We start from the raw sequence: 17,872 nt of genomic DNA, 5'->3' as shown, positions 1-17,872 counted from the left end.
TCTTGCGTATGCGTCGGTGAGAGAGAATAAAGCGGTCCTACATAATGCTCCGGTGTAAACGTGTCTTCGGCCTTGGTGAGCTTTGCTCATCTAAGGATTATCGGTGTATTGTGATTTCCGGGATGTACCGAATCATTATTTCGGAGACTGTACGCCTGTCGGTTCTTTTTTAGCACGTTACGATTCAGAATAGGTTTCGTTCGTTCGATAAATATTGTAATTATTCACAACAAAGACAAACCCTGCATGGATGCCAAATCTATTCCTGTTTTGCCGGTTCCCTTTTTTTTTTTTTTTAATAAAGCGGGTGTTTTGGCTTTTTCGTCATACCAGTGGTCGGCACGCTCTTATTTGTTTTCGGAGAAGGCAGTTCAGTTTCGTGTGCGGTATTTCGACTGCGCTCAGTGTGACTATCTCAATACAGCGCTCTATCGGTTATTTGAGCTGGGACCGTAGTTTGCGTTCGGCGTGCGGTTGTTGCGTTTTACGAAATCCATTCGTTTTTAGGTAAATTTGAATTAAGTTCACGGCATTAAACGCAAAGTTTGGTGTGATACAGGCTGTTAACGATTAATAGGTTGCCGAAGATAACTAGATCGTGGCGCGGTTCTATTTATATCGTCTCCTGGTGGCCGGCTACCCAGAGACCGAGAAGTAACCATATCGTGCGCGAATTTGTGTAGAGAAGATCGCACCATCAACCTCGATGGATCCAGATCAATTCCTTTCCACTAACACTAATTCCTTCCTTTGATACTTGTGGATGATGCAGAGGATTCCTCGGTCTCTAGTAGCAACAAGTATTAAACTAACACTCCCGATATCCCTTCCTCTATTGATCTGCATTGGGCGTGGCCAGCTTCGTTATTGACCAGTGAAAAGAAAGATCACCAGAATTTGTACACTGAGAATGGCTTGCTACTCATAGGCACCATTTTGACGGTTCTTTGTGCAATTTCAGCTGATTCTGGTCAATCGCGGGCAACACACGGGCGATCAAATATGCTATGCTATGCTATGCTATGCTAGAACTTTTTTTGTCTCTCTTTGATTTTAACACAAGTATTGAGGATTTGAAGCAATTTATCAAAATTTAATATATTTCGAGCTTTTTAGCCATTTTGTTATTTTATAGTAATCAAGATTTTTCTCAGAAATCAAGGATTTGTTGCCTTAGTGTGCTTTTGCTTGTTGTATTGAATTTTTGTTTTTAATTTTTTGGATACTTCTTACTTCTTTCATGACTTTTTTATAATTTTTCTTGGACTTTTCTGTTTTTGATAGGCTATGAATATTTATTTTTTTTTCTTTTTGTTTTTCAATGTATTTTGTTTTATGTTTCTGACTATTTATCTCTTTAACCTTCGACCAGTCTTTCGAGATTTTATTGAAATTTCGCTGATTTCACATAATTTTCTGTTGTTTTAACACCCATTTTCACGATTGTTTGTAAATAAATTTGCTCTCCGAACCCTTTGCTCTGATCCTTTGTAATTTGCAACTATTTACAGAACTTTTTCTTGATGGTTGAGAGTTGTGAGTCATGTAGTTTTGGATAATCGTTGCAAATTTGTCAGGTTCAAATTTTTTGGTATTGTTGATTTTTTCCCAGTGCAATATTATACAGTTTTATTTTAGTTTGTTTCAGTTTCAATTCGATTTAAGTTCATTTTTAACAAATGATCAGCTCTAGAATGTTAACACAAAAATACCAAATGTTCAGATTCGTAGCCGATCCGTGCAAGCATCGGGCAAGAAAAATTATGTAACCCAAAATTAAAATATGACTGGTTGACTTCTAGACATGTTTTTTCTTCACTCGAACAGTTTGTGTAAACAGACATGTTATCGCACTGAAACACAAAAATCGGTGACATTCTCGGAAGGAAAAGGTAAGAAACGAACAAACCGGGAACGTTTCATGATACTTTCTTTCGATTAATAAGACCGTTGTTTACGTTTCTTAACAATTCAGTACACATATACTTATATTGTTCAATCTAAAAATAATAAATAAAATAAATAACGAAAACAGCGAGATTGAGAGAGCAAAGCAAAACACGAGTCGTCGCCTTGGTTACATAATTGCGACGATAGACGACAGCAGCAAACAACAATTTTATTTACTTTCCATGCAACCTCCCCCACACACAGAAGACGCTTGTCAGCTCGAAATATTGAAAATCGGGTGAAAAGAAAAACACAACCCGCTTGCTTTTCTTTTACCTCCAAGGCACGGGATCTGAGCTGCTGTTGTGCGTGGGTAGGATGAAAATGAAAGCCGCGTCAATTGCAGCAAGAACACAGTGGTTCGGGCTAAAAATAACCATGACTACAATAAATTCTCATGAGTCAGGTTTTTCCAACTCTTCAACTTTTTTTCTTGTTTTGGAAAAATATATTTCGCTAATTATTGCTGGAAAATGTTACTTCAAGCAGCTTAGCAACGAGTGTGTGTGTGTGATTATTTTTAGTAGCTTCGAGATGCAGATTACATCACACACCGGTCATGTGATGTCATGTGAAGTGACACATTTCAATTTTGTTTGTTTGTTGCTCTTGTTAAAGCGCATCTTGCGATCGTTCTTTGATGAGAAGAAAAAATGATGAGTGAATAATAATAAAGATGACGTCTCCATCGTCGTTCGTTTCGTTGTTACGCCCTCCTTCACATGTGACGGGTGTTTCCGAATGCTCCAATTCCGGACTGGGAGGCGCCCTTGTTGTAACCCATCTGGAGGTTCAGTTCACCCTCGTGAGCTCGCAGTTGCTCCTCGGTAAAGGTACGCTCGTTCTTTTCGGACATCTTTGGTCCCAACGCTGGACCGGTGTACTCGGGATGTTTCTGAGTCTAAAATTAAAATGAAACTGATATAAAACTGCAGATGGTAACAAAAAGCATCTCACAATTCTGCCCAGCGAGTAGAGACACAGCGTGACCTGGGGGATGTTACGACGCTCGAACAGATCCGCCGTCTGGAAGATTTCCTCCTCGGGAACGCCGTACTTCTTGATGGCGGCCTGGAATCGCTGGACGTTCTCCATCAGCTGGAAGTTGGTGCCACGTTCCTGGATTTTTTTCACCGAACCAGGAGTCAGTTTGTTGGCTAGCTTGCACAGGATGACGCCATCCTTGAGGACATCCTCGTACGCACCGGGGGGCAGCTTTTCGCCCAGCACGGCGGCGATCCAGTCCAGCACCTCCTGTTCCTGTTGCTTGTTACGGGGCTAGAAGAATGGCGCTCATATTTAAAATTACTGATTACAATCGACTATCATACATCAATCACACACAGAGCCAGACACTTTGAATCGAGAAGCGGTTAACGGAACGAACGGAACTTTCCCCTAAGCGATCTTTCGCAACAATTAACGGAATCACACCGCAGCAGGTAGATAATAAATCGTTGGTTTTAGGCAGCACTCGTGCTGCTCCGATTCACCGGCAGTTTCGACGAAAAACCCGAAACAAAAAAACAAAACTTTAAATTTAAACCAGAAAACACGTGCTGGCGATTTTTTTCGCCGTCTCTGCCTACTGAGAGAGGGTTTTATTATCTAATGTGCGTCACACACTCACTAGCAGCAGTAGCAGCAGCAGCAACAGCAGGTGCCAAGCAGCGAGTGATGAGGGTCACGGCTGTTTTCTTTTTTTGCTATGTGAACTACGATAACGGGATGTTTTTTTTTGCTTTTATGAGTTCATTTCGAAACTTTGGTAATTAGGACTGATTACCAATTCGAACGGTGATCAAAGTTAGCGGAAAATGGTATCTTTAGACGTCGGTGAGAGCATTTCGAAAATGGCACGCGTGAGACCCATCAACATATAAGAGACTAATCTGGCGCATAACCTTTAGGGGCGACTCAATTCATAAGGCCTATCGAAACAGTTTGAAATGAATTCAATCAACACAAACATTACTTGTACGTAAAAACAAAAATTGGTTTCATATCCTTAGCTTGGAAAATTTTGTTCACTTCACCTCTCTATATTATTTTTCACGACTTTTGCGTGCAAATAAATTTTCCCGTTTTATTCTGGCTGAGTTTAGCTTCTGCGATTCTTTCGTCCAAAGTTTGCGCAAATTCGTGAACCCAAATAATAGCAAAACTACAAGGAACAAACGTAATTTTGTTTTGAGACAAAAACTGTAAAAGGCTTCTATAAAACAAGCATGAAACTGAATTGGGTTTCAAAATTCATTTTCATCAGATTTTGAGTGACTTTAAGAGTTTATTTCCGGACTCCATTTTTGCAGTTCATCAACCTTTGTTTCCGACGATTTATCTTTTAATATTGAGTTTCTGCGATTTGGTTCAAACATTTAAAGAAACTCAATTCAACTTGACCTCGATGAATATAATTTTCCTGAGTTGTTCTTTGAAATGAAATTGCAACGACATTAAGGAGTCAAATATCTTATTGCTCGAGAAAAAAGAGAAAAGTTTGAAATTTGTTTCAAGCGTGTAACAATTCTGCTCAACTTCATCCCTCTTTATTATTCTCTATTATCAGTTTCTCATATTCAACCGACGGTCGAAGCAAGCGGCCACAGTAGTGATGGCCGGATTCGGACGTCAAAATTTTCGCTCGCGTGATTTTTCGGGAAATAAATTGTTCGATGTGATAGTGCGTGTAAGTTACAGGAAAAGAGTTACGCGAAAAGAGTTTATTCGGGAAAGTGTGTTGTGTTGTGTGTGCTGCGAAATACTCACTTGATGTGTATCGTAGTGCCGTGAAGATTAATCGATGAAATGGCTGAATTAGCATAAGGAATGGTACTACGCCACCGTCGTTTGCAGCGGATTTTGTCTTCGTTTATTGCGTCCGGAGTTGTCGCGTTTTGTCGTGATTTATAATATGTGGAGGGTGTAATTCGTGTTGTAGTCATGGTTGAGAATGTTTTGTTCAGGGTCCAGTGTGTTTAAAGTGTATTACGAATAAAAAAATAGATACTTTATTGCCGGTGTTCTTACAATTTATTGCTCTCAAAATGGCTGTCGTAGTGTTGTGTTGCTGATCTTTCTCAGACATGGTTGTGTGCATGCGGAGAGCGCAGAAACGAGAGAGCGACAATTATCAACAAAGAAATGGTTTGTTTATGCCGGTCCGTGTGCGAGTGGCAGAAAACGCTGGTGAAATGTTTGATCTGTTTAATCCTGTTCGATATCTAAGATAAGTGAATACATTTTCCAGGAGCTTTCTTTTTAAGTCAGATGAAGTTTATGGTATTTTCAGACTCAACAAAATGATTTTGTTCTTTCATAATCGTGAGTGTGTGTTATGCCTTATGATTCCTCTAGCGATGAGTTTGTACGCCATTTAGTTGGTGGCTATTATAGAATTTTCACACTGTAACTGGAATCAGAATTGCCCCAATAGGTGAGAGCTTTAAACCTTTGTACACGCTGGCTCTCACAACACGGAACTGGTAGCATTGAAATATAATTCAGAAACTTTTCGCTGCCTGACCGAACGGTTACGAACATTTGGCCCAGTTTTATACCCTTGTTTTATGATTTTTCTAGCTTTTGACCAAATATTGAAACACATAGACAATTTTTATTAAAATCTTGTTGGTCGGAATAGCAACTAAATTTTGATTGCGATTGCTTTGGCATTTTATCAATCAACTTAAAATTCTTGTTCGATATGCATATTGCATTTTTTTAAATATTTGAGCTATGAGTGCATGAAACTTTGCCAGTTTTTGAACTCAGTAGGTATCTTAACTTGAATACAAAACAAAAGATTATCGGGGCAAAGCACCGTGTCCTCTCGCGTATGCGTCGGTGAGAGGGAATAAAGCGGTCGTACATAATGCTCCGGTGTAAACGTGTCTTCGGCCTTGGTGAGCTTTGCTCATTTAAGGATTATCGGTTTATTGTGATTTCCGAGATGTACCAAATCATTATTTCGGAGACTGTACGCCCGTTGGTTCTTTTTTAGCACGTTACGATTCAGAGTAGGTTCGTTCGATAAATATTGTAATTATTCAATCGCGACAAAGACAAACCCTACATGGATGCCAAATCTATTCCTGTTTCGCCGGTTCCCTTTTTTTTCCTTTTTTTTCTTTTTTATAAAACGGGTGTTTTGGCTTTTTCGTCATACCAGTGGTCGACACGCTCTTGTTTGCTTTCGGAGAAGGCAGTTCAGTTTCGCGCGCATTATTTTGACTGCGCTCAGTGTGACTATCTTAATACAGCGCTCTATCGGTTATTTGAGCTGGTACCAGTAGTTTGCGTTCGGCGTGCGGTTGTTGCGTTTTACGAAATCCATTCGTTTCTAGGTAAATTTGAATTAAGTTCACGGCATTAAAAGCGAAGTTTGGTGTGATACAGACTGACAACGATTGGTAGGTTGCCGAAGATAACTAGATCGTGGCGCGGTTCTATGTATATCGTCTCCTGGTGACCGGTTGCCCAGAGACCGAGAAGTAACCATGTCGTGCGCGAATTGGGGTAGAAAAGATCGCACCATCAACCTCGATGGATCCAGATCAATTCCTTTCCACTAACACTAATTCCTTCCTTTGATACTTGTGGATGATGCAGAGGATTCCTCGGTCTCTAGTAGCAACAAGTATTGAACTAACACTCCCGATATCCCTTCCTCTATTGATCTGCATTGGGCGTGGCCAGCTACGTTATTGACCAGTGATAAGAAAGATCGCCAGGAATTGTACACTGAAAATGGCTTGCTACTCCGAGGCACCATTTTGACGGTTCTTTGTACAATTTCAGCTGATTCTGGTCAATCGCGGGCAACACACGGGCGATCAAATATGCTATGCTATGCTATGCTTCAACCGACGGTCGAAGCAAGCCATGACCGAAATCGGACGCAAAAATTTTTCGCTCGCATGTTATATCGGAAGAAAAATTGTAATTTAGTTGTGCATGTTCGTTAGAGATGTAATCGCGGAGTGAGTTTATTTTCTAAATTTAAAATTATTTTTTCTTGGAAAAGTTCGCGGATGGTTGTGATCAAGATTGGCCAGCTGGTTCCTGCTTTGAAATCATCACATTGTTTGGTGATTTTCGGTTATTTTACACCTAAAGAATTGTTAAACATATATACAGGTGTTCTATTGAAATGTGCTGAGTGCGAAAAGTGTGAAGTTCCACAAAAAAAAGTGAATTTAATTGTGAAAATTGATTATTATTGCGTTGCTTTTTAGATTCACCAGTGTTTATTTTTTCTTGTTTTTTTTTTCTATCGCTGTCTTGGCGACGGTTTGAAAGTGTGGAGTGTGTGGTGTTATTACATACAATAAGGAGAGTGTTTTTCGAGCAGCTGCTCCACATAGTTTTATAGTGATTGATTGCTCATTAGGGATTTATTCATTGGCATAGTGCAAATTATATTTGGCTTGTATCTAGTTAAACTTGAAGTGAAAATTTGCCAATAAGATCAAAACCATGCATCGCCGTTTACAGTGTTTATGTGCTATCTCCTCGTAAGGTTTTCAACCCCCGCGTCGGTACCTTCAACAACGTGCAATAGTTTCAGGTATAAAGAGCATCACCTTACGAGGAGATATACGGTAATTTGAGGTTGTCTCGGTTAAGTCAAAAATCCTGTATCCTCGCGTACGTTTTATTGTTGCGGTGTTACATTGTCAAACTAAATAAGTTCGATTCACATTATGAATATCGTGGCGGATGTAATAAACTTGTAGACGCGGCACTTGTTCTGAAGAACCCGACATTAGCGCATCGTTTACCAAAACGAACCCTGCTGTATACCTTCCCCTTTATCCAACATCCCAGTGATTTCTCGTGGAAGTGCAGAGGTGTTCTCGGCGAGTATCACGTCAACATATTTCTATACAAACTCCTTCTTTGACCTGCATTCGGATGCGGCCGGCGCTGGTATTGCCTAATATAAAGATTTAGGTCACCTGTTTTTACACATTGAGGATGCATGTTGGTCCCAAACATCATCTGTTGGTTCTTTGTGTAATTACAGCTGATCTGGCAATAACGGAGTAGCAACCGCGGGCGGTCAATCATGCTCATGCTCATGCTCATGCTCATTATCAGTACTTCATATTCAACCAATTTTCATAACTCATCAGCTCGTGTGGTTTTAGGCCGATTTTGCTAAAATGGAGGCCGCAAGATGTTCTCAGGTTTCATTTAATTTTCCTAAGTTTCCCGAGTTTCGTGTTCGTTTCATCAAAGCTTGGATATTTTTTCAGCTGTTTGTTTGTCTCCATGAGGCTTTAATATCACTTATTAATATTGAAAGCAGCAAGAACTACTCTGGATTTGACGTTATTATTTTCGCATTTTTCGGTTTTAATGTGAAGTTTTTTAGTTGTCAGGCCTTCGTAAAAATGTTTCGACATTTCTACACTGGCAAGTTCATGGCTGTGATCTTTAGAAAGGGAGTCTAGCTATAGGTAATAGACAAGATTCCAACTTGCTCACATGTAAACTACCAATCCTTTTTCTTTGATTTTTGAACTTCTCGATTTTATTCTGTTAGCTAGCTTTCGACGTAGAATGACGTCCTACGGCAACATAGGAGTGCAAATTTTAAAAACCGAAAACATCGAGAGCATCACTTTTAAATACTAAGTCTCAGTCAGTTTGCAATAGATTTCCTTCAGTTTTTACAGCAATCGATTGGAAATTTAGCTGTTCGTCCATCAAAATGCGTAATTTCATTGTGATGAAATTGTGATTTCATGATACTAACTAACGTACTATTGCAAGATGTAGAGTCTTGTTAAATACATTTTTTGACCAATCAGAGCTGAAAGCAGAGTAAAATACCAGGCAAAACTCTTGGTCTCAGTCTAAATCAAACTACTTTCTTAGCACAGTCGACACTTAAGTATACACAAACGATTTGCTGTAGTTTTTGTTGTTTTACCCGCTGTTGTTTTTCTACGCCCACCGGAAGTATAACTGTTGCTAGTCACGTATAAATTTGTAGTATAATTTTTGAATGCTAGACGAATTTAGTCTTCATTGTCTATCCAATCACTGTTACAATACGGATAATAGATCGACCAGTAGCAAGCAGAGCTGCAGCAAATCAGGCGGTAATTTCAAATATGATTTGTTTGTATGGTTTTATCCGAATTTCCGAATTTGCTTTCGACTCGAACTTGCCCGGTTGGTCACATATCTCAGCAGCAGCGCGAAAGCATCAAGGGTTTTGATTTACCAGTTGAGAGCTTCGGCCTTCTCACCCGTGATAAGCTTTACCTTATTTTGACAACAACAAAAGCAAGTATTTCAGAGGAGGGAGGGGTGTCAAGTAACCATTGACATATTTCTTACTCCTAGAAACCTCACCATGTAAAATTTGGTTCCATTTGCTTGATTAGTTTTCAAGAATTTTCGCAGAATTTTGTGTTATATTTGTATGGATGCCCTCCCTTCAAGAAGAGGGAGGGGTCTCAAACTACTCTAATAACCTTTTCCGGCCTCAATAACCCCTACATACAAATGTTCATGCCGATTGGTACAGTAGTTTCCACGTCTATAAGAATCAGAGGGACAGACAGACAGATAGAACTGCTTTTTCATATGATAAATTTTTTTGTAGTGATTAAATGTTGATTTTACGTATTAAATTATTGGTTTACCATCTTCCATAACAAAATATTCATGAAAAAAAAATTCCCGATTTTATCACTTTCCCTATTTTATCACCCCAAGGGGGTGTTATAATCGGGTGATCACTGTATTTGCTTTACTATTGCCATTTTTACTACTCCTTCTGTTGTTTTGTTTCGAAATCACTTGAGACTATTTCCATCTCTTCTGTTATATCTCGTCGCCTTAGCCGGCAATGTTTCCACATATTTTTGGTGGCGCTTCACACACAGTGCCCTGGACTGGACCATGATTATAAAAAAAAATTGTTCATCAAAACCAAGTATGAGGGTCGGTTCTTGAGGTCATTTTACACCTCTGGTTCAATTTAAAAAAAAAATCCACCAACTGGATCTCGAGAAATCGCGATTTTAGGGTGTTAGGTAAAAATTTTCAAAACGATCGTTATTCGGTTAGCGTAATATCATCGAAAAACGTCCAAAAACGTATCCAAGTCATTCTCAACCAGAATGTAGTTGGCGTTGTTACAATTATGATTATTTACAACTGACTTAACTCTCCGAATTGGCTTAAATATGTTATTCGTACAGCTTAGTGGCTTCAATTTAGTTTGAAATACTGCTTTCTGTGGAGTGAATGGGGAAGAATGAGATCCTGTTAATTGTTTTTATTAAAGAAAAGTAGGCGGGTTTTAAAATGTCAAAAAGTTTCAACTTCCAATTTTCAACGTTGATGTTCGAATGCATCTTCACTTGGACCGATAACTGTAAGTATAAGTGTTGTTATTAAAAACATGTTGCAAGATTGTGAATCCAAGAAAAACATATATCCGTCGGTTATATGCGGAACATGCCGCGTGGCCTGTACAGAGTGTAGTAAAGGAAGTACAATAGTCCCCAAGATTCATGAAACTACGAAAATTTTGAAACTACGCGATCCCAGAGAATGTGCAAATGTGAGATTTGCGTCGCTGCCTGTAAACAGGAGAGCGGAAGTAATCTGAAGCAATTCGAAACTAGGAAACTGAAGCGCAGAAGACCAAGATTTAGTCCAGACACAAGTAATATTAGTGAATGTAAGGCGGCGGTTATTTGCAGGGGGGATCTCTCTGTCAAAAATCGTGTAACAAACATATTCGGCAACATGGTGTTTGTTTTGGTTTTGTTCCTTTTGGTCATGAAATTTATCGATGTGAAATATTATAGAATTGGAATGTTTTTTATCAAAACTCGAGAAACCGCGGAAAACTTTCATGAATGTTGTTTAGCTATTCACATTTTTCCCCCATTATTGTTCATAGTTACAAACATCATGGACCAACAAACGTCATGGACCAACAAACGTCATGGACCAGAGTTGATCTGCGATAACGCACACATATATGAAATTTGACAGCAGTGAATCCCCTCTGGTTATTTGTAGTATTTGCTACAGTGAATATGGCAGAGGAAAATGGCATCAACTCGAACGTCAAATTCAAAAAAAAAATTCAATGAAGAGTCCTCGTTGAGTTCTGTGGGTGCAGCAATAACTGACTATATGCGTTCTAAGCCAAATTCACCAGATTAAACGCTATTTTAAAATTACCATCCTATCCTAAAAACCTTAAATATCCATCAAGATGGCAAATGCATTTAGCGGAATCTTCGTGGTAAACCGTCTGTCTTCGAGAAAGTTTCGACTCGTTCAGGACCCGTCAAGAAACTGCGTTCAGATGTTTTGTTCAAGGTTAAAGGCGAGAATAATCTGAGCATAAGAAAAACCCTGAGTAACCAGTATTTTATTGAGAACAGTGTGTGCTTTATATAATCTATTCATAGTTTAGGTGTGATAAAAAGTATTCGAGCTTCTGGAGTAAAGATCGAACCTGGAGTGCGGGAAAAATTAGTTCAAAGGAACAGACAGCTTAAGGACCTGTTTGATGTTGTTCAGTTATCCAGCATTACAGGAAAGGTGGGATCTTCGTCGGATCAGGTTGTTGCATATTGCACTGATGTTCCCGAACTGATAAACCGAATCAAACTTTCGAGACCAACTGATGGTGATGTTTTTGCAGTGAAAATAGGAATTGACGGTGGTAGAAATTTTTCCAAGGTAATTTTGATTTCTTCACAAATTGAACATCTGACTGGCCATGGCTTCAAGGATGGCGGCGTAAAGAAGCTCTTCATTATTGCGGTTGCTCAAAATCTCGCGGAAAAGTACGACAATATTTCCCCCATTTGGACAGAACTACTGAAACTGCATGAGCTCGAATACTTGGTCGCAGGGGACCTCAAAATTATAAATATTATAATTCATTCATGATTCATCAAAGAACCCTTGCGCATATTGCGAGTCTTCGAAAAGTGAGCTCGGCATAACGAGCGGCATCTCTAGAACCAAAGGAAGCATTAAAGAAAACTGTAGAAAAAAATGAAAATGACTGGAAAGAATTTCGCAAGCTGTGTGAATATCCTTTTGGTCGCTGGTCACGATGAAAACAAAATTTTAAACCTTTGCCCGCCTCCGCCACTACACATCACGCTTGGAATCGTTAATACAATTTTCAAGTCCCTCGAGAGAAAGGCACCAGATTGGGTAGATTTGTGGGTGGAACAAGCACAGGTAAGGCACCAACAAATGACGTATGGATTCACCGGAAGAGCTTGTCATGCATTTTTGGGCGCTGCTAAATGTTTGGCATACCCAATTTGGGTCCTAAAGCTATACCGGTTCCTATATATCATTTGGAAAAGCCGCGTTTTCTGAGCAAAACGTGATTTTCAATAAATGTTTATCGTTTTCCTCCGATTTTTAAATGAAGAATAAAAAAACTGCTCGAAAGGTCTTAGATGACGTTTCGCCCATGTACGGTATATGAGAGAACTGTCATTTAAGGCATTTCGAGCAGATTTTTATCCTTCATTTAAAAATCAAAGGAAAATGATAAACATTTTTCAAAAATCACGTTTTGCTCAGAAAATTGCACTCTTTCAGCTGATATATAAAAATCAGAAAACCGTTTAAAACTTTAGGACCCCATTCAGATCTTTTGGACTACGTCACGGTTGGTTATTCTACTACACAAAATTTATCAAATTTTGAATTTTTATTGCGATTTTCAGGTTCTGAACAGCTTTAGCAAAGTGTACGATAAATGCTTTTCTTTTTGTTTCGAGCATGGGTTCGAAGAGGCAATTGCTGGTTTTGCTAGCAGCTGGGAAAAGCTACAACTTCCGTTCACTTCAAAATATCATATCACTAAGTACCATGTACCAGAGTCCTGCAGAAACACTGGAAGAGGTATTGGCCATCACAATGAACAAGCTTCCGAGTCTGTTCATGCAGATTTTGACGTGATTTGGCAACGGTACAAAGCTCCGAAATCGTCCCAGATTTACAACGATCGCTTGTTAAGTGCTGTGATTGATTATAACAGTAATCACAGGTGTTAGCCTATACTGCCCTTCTTGCATAATTGACGTCGAAACCAATTAGACCAAAATGCACTTTCCGACTGTCTTGTTCACATTCGACTTTCTAATTCTAAGATAAATACAATACACACTAGAAGAAACTTTTTTTGTTCTGAAACATAATACAAAATTTCCAAAATTTGTATGTATTATGTATTAGGATGGGGAGAAGTGATCGATTTTCCAGAACCAAGTTTTTTTGGTTCCTACCCTAAACTTACCGAAAGTCGATTGATTTTGTCTCCGCTTGGCGCATTGCATTTCAAATTTGTATGAAAATTTATATGAGAAAACCTGCTTTTTTGCATTTACCTGTCTAGAGAGCTCAATAATGATCTAATAATGCACTACATTATGTAAAAGTATAGTATTTTAGATGCCTAACAACTTTGCAGAAGACACTGAAGAGCTAGGATGTCCCTAAGAAGAGCTATAGCTGTTCAAAGTTGAGTATGTCAATTTAATTGCAGAAAATCTTGTTTTCTGCCAACATTACCAATGTACTGGCGCCAGTAGGATTCCCATCAGAAATAACCTGTCGTAACTAGTTTATACACTCCAGCTGGATCAAACAAACAAAGTCAGGTCAATATTCTAGTCGTAGGTAGCATCTACAACGTGTTTCAGAGGTTACTTCTGATGAAAATTTGACTAATGCCGGTACACTGGCAGTGTTGGCAGAAAAAATGATTTGCAACATAAATTTCTGCATACTCAACTTTGAACAGCTCCAGTATTTTTTGGGACACCCTAGCTCCTTGATGTCTTCGGCCAAGTTGTTAGGCATCAAAAAAGCTACCATTTGAAGTCATGAAACTTATGGTTTGAGCCACTTTGAGCTATTTAGAATGGAAAATGCAAAAACGTTGGCTTTTCCATACAAATCTCCATATAAATGCAATGCGCCAAGCGAAGACTAAACCAATCGACTTCCGATAAATTTAGGATTATTTGGGGTTCCAAATAGAACAAAAAAAACTTAGTTCTGGCTTTCTGCTATTACACGCAAAAGTTGAAGTCTTGTACAATCACTGTGTCTTCCCGATTCGCACAAATGTTGCACAGAAATCGCACAATAAATGTGTGAAACGCATAACGCAACAGTTGTACTGCGAATACATTGACATAGAATGAAATCAGAATATGTATCATATACCGACACTTTATTTCTCACTCGAGTGTATTAGTGACTAGACTAGACACATCACATACAATTTGCAGGTTCCTCTTTCGCTTCTCTTTCGGTTCGGATTGCGACGCGCAAGGCGATATTTCGTTGCTTCACGAAATGAGCGAGACACCCGTGCTGTACATACTCGATACCATAGTGTTGTTAGTCTCACTCATACTGTCGGTGCGTGCTTGCTGCTATTCAGAGGAATGCATGAAGAAGAAAAAGTATCTCGAAAGCGTGTGTGCAAAAGACTTGAAAAGCGTAGCATATGTCTCGTCCTCAAACAGAAAGGAGGAGAATGGTTTTGCTTCTCGCTCGCTATGCAATGCTGCTTGATACCAGTTGAAACTGTTTAGGTGTAGTAGTTTGGAGCTGCCAAATACATTGGAGAAACGCTAGAGCATTAATTGCGTTATGCCCAACGCGCAATCATTGTACTGGTTCCGAATTACATCAACAATTGCGCTAAATACTACAAGGTGTACAGCCCTAGGGTTATATGAAATTGTGACGTGAGACTAAATACTGTAATAACAATCACAATAAATTCGTTTGTTCAGTGATTCACGTATTTTAATTCTCACCTTTCCTTCATTTTTTCAGAGATATGATCAATTACACTCGAAAGAACTTCATTTACACTTGGTGATGTTGTACCTGTAGTGTTTTTTTGTGCAAACAACATATATAAGTATACTATTTTATTTGTAAAGTTAAAAATGTAAAAAAAAAAGATTCTGAATAGATCTTAATAAATGGATAAAAAATCCATAAGCACTCGCCGGCTCTTTCTTTTCTATTAATTAGTATTTTTAGGAACTTACTCTTTCGATATTATGTCGGCCACGATTATTTAGTGAATATCGAAGATAAAAAAATTAAAATATCTTACAACCGTTGCAAAAATGTTCAATCCATGTTAAGTTTGCATTGTTTTTATGGTAATTATATTCATGAGATAACCTTTCAATCACCATCAGTAGCAGCATTGCAGTTTTGATTGCACGCAAACAGAAGTCGTGCCCTCTGAAATGATAGACGACGAGAAACTAGCGGCGCTCTGCTCCACATTTACTCGGTACTGTTGCTTTTATCAGCATGTTTTCTTTCAAGACATCAGTTTTTAGTACGCTCTAACATCAGGTTTAGATATTGTTCAAGAAAAAAGGTTGTTTCAAATTTTTCGAAAACCTTTTACCTTCGCGACATTAAATTAGTCTAGGTTCATACAAGCAAACATACATTGACCTATTGGGACGGGGAGACTCTGTCAATTTTTGTTTGGATATTGATAAAGAGAATATCACAGGGAATGGTTGGTGTCTATTCATGTCATCTGTGCTAGGAATGCTCGCATATGATTGGTTCATTGTTCGCGTAAATTTGTCCTTGACACTTTTTATCGATTTTGACCGCTTTGCAATGAAAATAAAATGATAACTAGCGTATTACAAAATTGTTAAACATTTTATCTATCCAACAACAAATTGGTTATTGTTATCCATCATGTGCTTATGCTGTTATTATCGTTTGAAATCTGACGCAACATTTGCCAGTTTCATTTTCAATTTTACAGAATGTGTATACCAGTATAGAAAACAAAGACGTAGTCCCACGTCAAAACGCACAATTTTGTACTGGTTTCGCACCATCCAACTTTTGCGTGTAGGTTTTGTTTTTTCCATATAACGATTCCCCACCCTAGTATGTATGTATGCGTGTGTGAACATTTGTGTGTGTATGTGAGTGCGTGTTTGTGTGAGGGTTTGTAATAAAACACAACGAATTTAAATTCATTTTTCCACATTCACTTCACAGAAAGTAACATTTAAATAAAACTAGAGCTACTAAGTCATACAAATAACATACTTAAGTCAATTTGGAGAGTTAAGTCAGTGGTAAATTATCATAATTCTAACAACACCAACTATTATATTTTGGTATAAAATGATTTGGGCAAGTTTTTGGATAAATTTCGGTGATATTGCATCAATAAAATATGGATTATTTTGAAATTTATTAACTAACACCCTAAAATCGAGATTTCTCGAGAGCCAGTCGGTGGGTTTTTTAAAAATTGAACCAGAGATGTAAAATGGCCTCAAGAATCAACCGTCATACTTGGTTTTGATGGACATTTTTTTTCATTTTTTCCCACAAAAAAATGAAACTTAATTTCAGTTTAATTATGATGAATAACAATTGGAAAATTATCTCGAATTGGGATTTTTTTATAGTAAATTGTAAATTATTCGTTCACCAACTCTGCGCAAAAATGCGTTTCTATTTTGTTCGATTTTACGTTGAATAATATTGTAGAACATTAACATAGAATACATCCTATTCGGTATGGAAAAATCGCAGCAAGCTACGATCGCGTACGGATGGTACATTTTTTTTTCTAATGATAAGTTTCCAAAATTCAAACTTATTCAGAGAGAAATAACAATTCTAAACCTCTAAAACTGAGAGATTTTCGATTATCCTGCTCTATTCAGAAAAAAAACTTTGCAAAAGTTCTTTGTTATATAACCGAACAAAAAGGATCATACTGATTATTTATAATCGATCACAAAATCATCGCTTGCTAGGGCTGGCAAATTGCCAAACGCCGCATGCTTTCTAATTCAAAACCTCCAGTTGTAGGTTCATTTAACGACATTCAATCAACAACTGGAAAATTCCACCTGTCAGCTTGTTTGGAAAATTTCTGCACTTTTTTCTCGATAAAATAACACCAGCTCTCACTCATCCGTTCACACATTTCCACAATAAATAAACAAAATATTACCGCCATTCTATTAGATTTCAACCTCTAATCAGTCGCTTCTGGATCCTCCTGCAAATATCACACTGTTCCGTTTTCTGTTTTCTCAGAACCGTTTTAAGAATACTGTACGGCAAGTTAGTAGGTAACTGGAGAAAACTCCTTTTCTCGGTGCGTTGCGCTCCGGTTTATCCACCCAACAACAAACAACAAACCCGTTCGCGCCGAATTCTGCGATCAGACTAACCGCGCTAGCGGTTCGAGATTCGCGAAATTGGCCTGTGCTCCGCGCTTTTCGGTCGTCACACTAAGTCAGACCCAGCGTTGCGCTGCGCCGCTGCTTTGTCCGTTCCTTCCATTTCCATTTCGTTCCATCCGGTTTCCTTCCTTCTTCAGTCGCCTCAGCTTGACGCTCTCGCGGGGGGCGGTGATGCGCTCTGCCCCACACTTCAAGTAGGCCGCGACGATGCGAGTCCTTTCTCGCTCGCTCTAGGGTGGTGAGTAAATTTTCCCAAAACGTCAACTAATGACAATACGATATTTATGGTAACACGTCATTAGGGGGAAAAACTCCCATCATAAATCTAAGGTGATTGGACTTCTTGTTAGTGGGCACCTTACGAACGGTGTTTGAGGTTACGTGCGTTACGCCTACTCAAGTGTGGGTGTTGTTTCCATTAGCCTTGTTAAAACGCGTGCGGTTTCGATGTTTATAAAAATATTTATATGCGTGAGTTTTCCTTCCTTTCTTGCTGCTGCGACACTTGAGCGGAACAAGCGGAATGTTAAATTTTCCAGAATGTTAATTTTAATTGGTCGAAATCGAATTAGTTGGCCTTCTCGCCTTAAAAGAAATTCCCCTCAGCACTCGCAACAGATGAATCCATTAGT

The 17,872-nt window shown here is 38.7% G+C and overlaps 2 protein-coding genes across 2 annotated transcripts in view; one reads left to right on the top strand and one right to left on the bottom strand.

The window, feature by feature from the left end:
• LOC129717968 (muscle-specific protein 20-like) overlaps window positions 1-17,872 on the top strand; it is a 151,096-nt gene that overhangs the window by 80,661 nt on the left and 52,563 nt on the right. The gene's annotated exons all lie outside the window — the stretch shown is intronic.
• On the bottom strand, window positions 1,951-17,251 carry LOC129717975 (myophilin). The gene is made up of 3 exons (XM_055668307.1): window positions 17,006-17,251; window positions 2,908-3,228; window positions 1,951-2,851 (listed from the first exon to the last, which is right to left on the bottom strand). The coding sequence occupies exons 1-3, from the start codon at window positions 17,009-17,011 to the stop codon at window positions 2,669-2,671; spliced, it is 510 nt and encodes a 169-aa protein (XP_055524282.1). The 5' UTR covers window positions 17,012-17,251; the 3' UTR covers window positions 1,951-2,668.

The sequence above is a fragment of the Wyeomyia smithii genome, chromosome 1 (genome assembly GCF_029784165.1).
Source record: "Wyeomyia smithii strain HCP4-BCI-WySm-NY-G18 chromosome 1, ASM2978416v1, whole genome shotgun sequence".
Classification (NCBI taxonomy): Eukaryota; Metazoa; Arthropoda; class Insecta; order Diptera; family Culicidae; genus Wyeomyia; species Wyeomyia smithii.
This window is presented reverse-complemented; position numbering and strand designations above follow the sequence as displayed.